The sequence below is a fragment of the Crocodylus porosus genome, unplaced genomic scaffold (assembly GCF_001723895.1).
Source record: "Crocodylus porosus isolate Cpor-Errol unplaced genomic scaffold, CroPor_comp1, whole genome shotgun sequence".
NCBI classification, from domain to species: Eukaryota; Metazoa; Chordata; order Crocodylia; family Crocodylidae; genus Crocodylus; species Crocodylus porosus.
The window spans coordinates 36,555,333-36,563,970 of NW_017728906.1; the positions used below are offsets into that span (position 1 = coordinate 36,555,333).

The 8,638-nt window shown below is 42.2% G+C and overlaps 1 protein-coding gene across 2 annotated transcripts; it reads left to right on the top strand.

The window, feature by feature from the left end:
• The first annotated feature begins 2,959 nt into the window (after positions 1-2,959).
• On the top strand, positions 2,960-7,576 carry KCNE2 (potassium voltage-gated channel subfamily E regulatory subunit 2). 2 transcript variants are annotated; one of them, XM_019529040.1, is made up of 2 exons: positions 2,960-3,264; positions 6,272-7,576. In XM_019529040.1, the coding sequence occupies exon 2, from the start codon at positions 6,290-6,292 to the stop codon at positions 6,659-6,661; it is 372 nt and encodes a 123-aa protein (XP_019384585.1). In that variant the 5' UTR covers positions 2,960-3,264; positions 6,272-6,289; the 3' UTR covers positions 6,662-7,576. The 2 variants fall into 2 exon arrangements, with proteins under 2 accessions (XP_019384585.1, XP_019384586.1); XM_019529041.1 differs by having other exon boundaries at positions 6,275-7,576.
• Positions 7,577-8,638: the final 1,062 nt, after the last annotated feature.

Genomic DNA, 8,638 nt, shown 5'->3' on the forward strand with positions numbered 1-8,638 from the left:
GTGGGGAGTGGTGGTTGGGGGTGCAAATCTTAGATGAGGTTCTGCCATTTTTAAACCAGTCTATGTGTGCTGAACTTCTGTTCTGTTGTGGTTACAGACCAATTTTTGATTACTTATACTGGTAAAAGTATAATTTCTGTACCTGGCCTTACAGTAGCATAATGAAGACTGGGGGTTGACTTGGGCCCCAGCCCTGGGCACTGAACCTGGTGGTAGGGATTGTAAAAATAGCAGCAGCTGCATTGCTGACTGGGCCGCTGTTGCTGCTACCGATAGCACAGCCCTTGATGCTGCCCTATGCACAGCTGATGCCCAAGACACTCAAGCATCTAGTCATGCCTCTGCCTTTTTAGATAATGCTTTCCCATTGTTCTCCCCCCCACAGTATCTCATCCTTTCTCTATACTGTCTTTATTGTGCTTTATAACTTGTAATAATACACCCTAAGCATAAGATGCCTAAGGAGGAAGGACACTTTAAACATACAGTTATTATTGCATTGGAATAATCTTTGGAGATTACTGTTGTCCAGCTCTGAGTTACTATCCACATTTAGTCCTATAGGGGTGTGTGTGTGTGTGTGTGTGTGTGTGTGTGTGTGTGTGTGTATGTGTGTGTGTACGCGTGCGTGTGCGTGCATGGGCTCCTAGATCACTTATTTAAGATTTGACAATGTTATATGGAAACTTTCCTCTCAACCACAAGTTACTGGGCTGGATACAAAAACAACTGGCGCTGACAGATTAAGGCACAGGCATTGAAGACCCTTGCTAAACACCAGTGCTTGATGTCATGCGATTGGAACTCATCTTTCAGGAAAAGTAAGAATCTAGCTGTCATGGCTATGAAGAAAACACTGAGAAGGTGACTGGAATGTAGCTAGCCTGGTAATGCTGCCTGTGTCTGTATACAACCTGAAACAATAGGTCTGTGCAAAGTGAACCATCTCACGGGGGTGCTCGGGTCTGAAGCCTTCCACTCAGGAGTATCACACTAACCATCCCAGCACATACACCTTGGCTGTACTCACTCTCTGCTACTCCTGCTACTGTGGTGGGGAGAGTCAGCTCTTGCTAACCTCCAAGGAACGAGTTACAGATGCATAGCCCTGGAGGGGTGGCTTATGTCATGGCATGCTTACAGTCCTGGATGGCTTTAATTTAACCCTGGTCTGTGGCCTGTGTCATACAGAAAGGCAGACGTCATAAGGTCAGTGGTCTTTCTGCCCCAGGATTCACATCAAAGCAGAGAGAACGATGCTGCTACCCCCTGCACCCCCTGCTGCTGGTGAAGCCTGTTAGATGCACGTACCTAGGAGAGCTGTTGAACAGAAGCACGGGAACTCAAAACAAATCCTGCCAGGAGCCCACCCCCACGCAAAGAGGTGTTCATGTAGGAAGAATAAGCTTGCCTAGGCAATAACAGTAACCATGACAATGTCAGCAACATGGCCTTAGCTTCAGTGAAGTGTTAGCAAGGATGAATGTGTTTCAGTCTCAAGAGTATTTATCGACAGTCTCTGAAAGGGCTGATGATATGTTAATAAGCTCGTCCTTCTTTTATCTAGTTCTTCAAAGATTGATATAAGGCACGACCTATTTTCTCTGGCAATCACTTGAGGGAAAAATTGTCTATAAAAACCCAGGAAGGTTTGCTGGAGGAAGAACTGTCTCAATGTGCTTGTATAAAACAAAGAGAGAGCACATGCACCCTGCATGGCCTGATCTTAGCTGGGACTACCAGATGCTGCTGCTTTATCATGGCCAGAAAACATCTTATCCTCTACTATGTATATACGAAGAAGCCTTAGCTCCACTAAACCATGCCCATTGTTAATTGTAACTGAGTATTTCTCCAGCAGATGCCTGCCTATTTTGCTGAGAAGCAAGATTCAAATGTTATTCATTTAAAAAAAAAAATATGTGTTTTACCTCACACCCCAGGGCCTGGCTGTAACATGTCAAGAAAATATCAGGGAGAGGCTTGCTCTGTGCCTGCATGTGTCATACCTATGCCACATGAAAAAAGAGGACCTCATTTTCAAGAGCTGCCAGCTTGACATCTTTTATGAGCCCTAGTGTAGATTATAGATGATGATCAAGAGGAAGCATGCAGAGGGGTAGAGGTGCTGTCTGATAGATGCTCATATAGTTAGAAATCATTGAGGGGAAGGTATCTGCATTTGGGAACAAAAATAATAAAGTTAAATTCAAATCCAGGGGGCTGTAGACCTAGATGAACTAGGAGATGCCATGGGGCCAGCCTGCCTGCTCTGGAAGGAGATGATTATCAGGAGATTGGGTCTGACAAATTTTGTGTTTGAGGGAGTCTCAGACCAGCAGAGACTCGTTGTGCCTGAAGAAGGGTGAGTGCACCAGAAAGCTTGCTAAGAACTTTTTTTCCAGCTGTGCATTTGGTCTAATAAAAGATATCACACCTACTCTAAGAACCTTGCCTACCTACATCCTTAGACCAACACGGCTACAACCAAAAACACATGTTTGAGGGATACTCTCTCAGTGGAAGCTCCAAGAGGAGATTGGACAGATTAAGAAAAGACATAGTCCTCACAAGCAAAAAGGGATAATAAAAACAGCTTGGACATTTAAGGAAAAGGCCTGAGAAGTGGTGAGTTAAGAGAAGCTGAAATACAACCCATGGAGGGAGGACAAGAACGGTATGGAGAAACTGAGGGGAGGGAATTGTTGACTAGAGAGGAGAAGGAAGGAAGTAAGGAATTCTTCCCTTTGACCTGTTGGCTGAGTAGAAAAGTCCTTTCTCTGTGTTCCTGCATGGTATTCAATACCTCATGCTGACGTTAGACTAGGGGGATGTTTTCTTTTAATTTAATAGAGTTTGGCTTTACTGTTTGCCTGTAATGTGGGATAATGGGTTAATACAGATGGAGTTGCATCAGTCTTTAACTCTAAAAAGTATGACGGTGTTCTTTTGAAACTGATGGCATTACAGTAACCACAGACACAAAGGTTACGCTATACAGTTAGGCATTTAGATTGCTTTTAGTTACCAGCCAATATTTAACTTTCCAGGAGAGATTAGATTTAACATTTTATTTAATATAAACATAGGACACAGAGTACAGTACAGTTATTTGGCTGAGAAATGTTTATAACCCAGTGCAAAATGAAGTTCCTTGAAGTTTAAGGTTTCTCTGTTCCTTTTAAGAGAATAACAATATTATCTGGTGGAGTTCTAAAATCTCAGTCATTGCGGTGATTTTCATTCCACAGGAGCACAGATAAGGTAGGTTTTCCTGATAATTCTTCATCACGTATAGAAAAATCACACTTTGTATTTTAAATAATTTCTGCCAAATAGCAAAAATTGAGAGGCAAATGGAATCTGCATGGCAATTTTTAAGATTTAAAAAGTGTTTACTTCTCAGCACCAAAAATCAATAGCATTTTCTTAATCCCATGCAATTGTGCAAGCCTGAGTATAAACACATAAACACGTGTATACATACACACATTCATGTTTATACTCATGTTCGCACAATACATACACGCATACACATTTGATATGTGTGCATTTATAGATATAAATATATCTATGTATATCATGCTCACACTATTGTACAGGATTAAGAGAATGCTATTGTTTTTTAGTGCTAATAAATAAATATATATACATAGATCTTTCTCTCTTGCTCTCTTTTTCTGTCTCTCTCTCACTATATATATGGACTTCTTCCTTGGATCTCTAGAGCCTATTTTAATAACACTTGCAGCAGCAGGACACATACCACTATTGTTCCTCTGCTTTACCTATAATAGGATAGGGTTCTACGCCTTGTAGTTATGCAACAAGGTTGATTGTGTAGATTTAGTAATAAACGGAGATGAGGATTTGCTTGGGATAGTTTGGATAGGGATTATCCTGCTTCAGGCATGGGGTTCAACTACATGACCTCCAGAGGTCCCTTCCAGCCCTACTTTTCTATGATTCTGATTCATATATATATGATTATATATATAATATATGCATATATATATGTATGTATGTATATATGTATGTGTGTGTGTGTGTGTATGGATCTTCCAAATTATGAAATACATAACTCTATATACTGAAGAAGAAAATAACTGGTGTTAGGAAGTGATTTAATTCATGATAAAAAGATATAACAAGGATGAGGAGCGGAAAGTAGGAGAATTCAAATTGGAAATAAAGTGCAAATTTTTATCAGGAAGGACAGTTCAGCTTTGCAGCTGCTCATCAAGCAATATAGTGAATTTATTATCCCTTGAAGCCTTTACATTGAGACTGAGTGGTTTTCTAAAAAATAGATCTACATAGCTTAAACACAGGTTATTGGGCTTGATAGTTTTTGCTCTCATGGCATCAGAAAATAATTTCTTGCACTGAAGGAATCATTGCGGGAAATTCAATCATTTGAAGGTCATGCTGGAGGTTAAACTGGAAGATCATGCTTGTCCCATCTAGTCTTAAAAGCCTACAGCTGACTAATCCAATCAGAGGTTTTACTTCTATTTTAAATAAGCAAATTCTAGGAAATAAAATGCAGAGATTGAATTGGGTTTTGATTAACCTTCCTAGAGTTGGTGTGAACTGCAGCAGTCTGCTTGAGGTAGCACACCTCAGTTACCCCACTCAGTTTAGTTTAGCTTCAGTGACAGAGACCCTACTGAAAAATAATACTGGAGTTTTGTAATGGTGTTTTAATAGTGTCACAGGAAAACTGGCTCCTCAGAGCAATTGAATTAACTATTGCCAAATAGCCATAATGCAAGCAGCTGTGTTCCCACTGAACTAGACTGTTAATATCCCTCCCCCTCTCCCCCCCACTCCCCTCAACCATAGGCAGCTAGCATGCATTTAAAGCCCCTCTTGATTTGTGTGTGGATGGAAGCCAGGTAAGGGGAAAAATTCAGGCTCTATCTTGAGCTAACAATGCAGTGAAACAGGACTTTAGACAAAGGAAAGCTAAATGTATGGCTCTCTCTCATCCTGATACAACTGAAATGCACAGATAGAAATGCATTAAACACAGTGTACTACCCAGTGGTGCCAAATATTACTTAAGCAAAGGGAGGCAAATTCAGCCCCTGAATTGATGGCTGCCGAGGCTCTGCTACTAACTGTGGTAATTCCAGCATGTAACTGGGGGCAGAATTTTACAGGGAGTATCTTGAAAGGTGTACAACCCATAGTCTTGGTCAGCTGTGCAGCAAGGAAGGGACGCGTGGGGTTCAGCACAAGAGCAAACTTGAGGATAGCTGGGATAGGACCAGAAAATATGTTGCTGCACAGATGCTGATTCCATTTTGTCCCAGCTACTCATGGGAGTTCAAAGACCAGAGAAGCTATTCCAGATGCTGGGAGAAAATGCCTTTCACTGAGTGCTTCGGTAGGTACTTCCTAGCATGGGGATAGGATTCGCTCCTCCTGCCCCTTGCCCATCTTTCTGGCAGTCAGCTACCGCATAGGAGTTGTATGTTTGAATACTATGCACTGGCCCAGGGGTGTCAAACATATGGCCTGCCCACAGAGTCATGTCATCTGGTTAGTGAGGCTCCCAGAAACTTGGGGGGAGGCAAGTGGGAGTGAGGCCTCTGCCAAAATCTGGGCCATGAGACCCTGTTGCTGATGCATATCAGTAGTGGGGGGGAGGTCAATCAATAGCTGTATTAACTCTTGTCCAAATCCAGTCCACAAAAAGTCCCATGGATCTGGCCCGGGGTGGTGCATTTATCACCCCTGCTCTAGCAAATGTGAGTGTGTATGTATGTATGACTGTGTTTGTGAGTGTATATCCTAAGTTTTTTTTAATGAAGCAAGAACTGCAGGGCCAAATTCTGTGCTGCAGGGCCAAATTCTGTGCCAAAACCTGGTGCAATCTCACTGACATGAATGGGAGCCACTCAGTGCATAATCTCACTATTCACATTGGACCTAACCCTAAGTGTCTTATTATGTATTAAGCCCTTTCATGTGCAAAGCTCCCACTCTCTTCCTTGAGAGTTTGCCTAAGTACAGAAATTGGTCTGCCTTAGTCACAGTGGACAGATGGGCCATTTCAACTCAGGTGAACTTCTGACCTCAACTGAGCTGAATTAAGCGGTGGGAAAGGACCTCCTTTGTCCTTTGAATATATTATAAAATTCAGGAACTTGAGGTCAGATCTTCAGGTGGTCTGAACTGGCGCTTCATTTTCTACTAGTTTAGCACGTGAATCTTTTCATCATTATGGTACAAAAATTAAAACAAAAAATCCTTTCATCTTTAGTAGCAGTGAACTGGAAACATGGGCGATATACGAAACTTCACACAGGCATTGGAAAATGTTTTCAAAGAGATATTTCTTAACTACATGAATGGCTGGAGAAACAACATGACAGCAGAACAAGATGCACTGCAAGAACGAGTCAATGCTGAAAACTTCAACTATGTTATCTTGTACCTGATGGTGATGATTGGCATGTTCTCCTTCATTATTGTGGCTATCCTGGTCAGCACGGTGAAGTCAAAGAGGCAAGAGCACTCCGATGACCCATATCATCAGTACATTGTGGATGACTGGGGAGAAAAGTATAAGAGCCAGATCCAGAATAGAGAAAACTTTAAGTGTACAGTCCATGAAAACCTTGGTGCAAGGGAGAAAATGAGCTCACCTTGATTTATCTGAGACTGTAATAGTGGACAAATCATAAAGTACTGCCTATTGATTTTGTAAGGATTTTAGTTGCCATTACACTATTAGCTGAGTATACAGAGATATAAAGGCATAAATTGTTCCAGGAAAATAAAGTTTACTGGCATGCTGGAAGATCTTTGGGTGAGACTGTTTAGTGGGTTGTCCAGGAAAGAGTCTGTTTTAGATTTCTATTCTGCTTGGTTTAAAGAGGCACCGAAGGTACAATTCCAATGAAAAACACCCCCAAATTGGAGTGGATTTGAAATCCAGATAAGGATCTGGATCTGAATGGTCTAAATCTAAGTCAGGGATGTTAAACATTACAGCTTGTGGCCTGTGAAACCCTGCCCTTAGGTATGAGCAGGCCCACATGGGGCATAGGTCTGGCCCATGGACCCCCTTCCCCTTCACTGTTCCTTCCCCCAACATACCAGATCTGGCAGTCACTCCAGCCATTCTGGGACCTGCACGGCATGTGGCACAGATCCTGGAGCAGCCAGAAGAAGCTCTGCATGTAGCACAGGGGTGAATAGTGCAGATCCCAGACTGGCTGGAGCAGGCACCATACTACAAGCAGGGTCCTCCCTGCCTGAACTGAGTTACATACGTTGCCCGCTCTAGAATACGTACTACACAAGGTGTCCACCTTGGCAGCTCCAAGACTTCACTGTGTATGATATTGTTCCCAGATTGGGCACTGTGTGTGGCACAGTCTGGCTGGGATGGGCACCATGTGTAGCAGGATGCCTACTCTGGCTGGCCTGGGATTTGTGCTATATGCCTCTGGCAGCACTATACCACATGCAGCACCCATTCTGGCTACTCCAGGTTCTGTGCCACACACAATGTGGGTACCAGACCAGCTGCAGCTGCTACTGGGTCATGTATCCTGGGGAAAGGGGCAGGGGACGGGGTCTGTGGACCTGCCTTGTGCCACTGATCTGGCCTGTGGGACCAGAGGAGTTTGACACTCCTGGTATAAATCCTTAGACCTGAATACAGATGAACTTTGTATATATGAACTTCGAGGTGATTAGCATTTGGATCATAATCCAAATAGTGTAGTTTGAGCCCATCTTTAAAAAACATAAGCAAATAAAAATATAAGTATATACACACATTTTTAAAACAATTATTCTACATGTTACATCATAGCAGGTAATTCATTACACCTATATCCATTAAATATAAATAACACTGGCTTTACTGCATATGTTTCCATTAGCTCTTATTTTGATTTTGTTCCAGATCAACAGCAAGGATTTAAGATACAGCATCTCAAACGCGTCCGGTTTTAAAGTAACAACAGTACTTTAAAAGTTACCACTGTGACTTAAGTTGGTAGAGAGGGAAACCTTTTCTGATGTGATTTTTGAAATGTAAAACTCTTACCTCTTGATATTCTGCTGGCTAATCCCTCCTTTCTTTTTTTGTCCAGTGGAGAAGTCTGATATTTGGGCACCTGGGATATACTTACCCTGCAATTTGTATATAGCTATAAGGACCCTGGGCACCAATAACATGTGTGTGAGTGTGTGTGTGTGTGTGTGTAAGCCAGTATCCTACAAATAGGATCAAAGCTTCCTGCCTGCCATACAGGCGTGCTTTTTCTTGTCTCAAGTGTAGGTTCTGCTCATGGAAATGGGTGTTCTTGAGGTCTTGAAGTTGAAGCTGTATCTTCTCCTGTGTTAGTGAAGCACCACAGCATGTGCCTAGGTAATACTGGTAATTATAAGCAGAGCTTCTAAGACCATTTGTAGGTCATGTTTCCTGAAAGTTCTCATCTGTTTTCTTATAGTGCCAAGCTTTAACCATTCAAGCTGAAACTGGCCATGCCAGGTATCTGCCTCAGGGGGATTTTCTTCTTTGGATTTTTCAGGCAAGACCTATCCATTATTTGTGATAAATTTATGCTGAGGGTCAGAGCTTATTATATATGCCCAATTCAACACTAGGGCA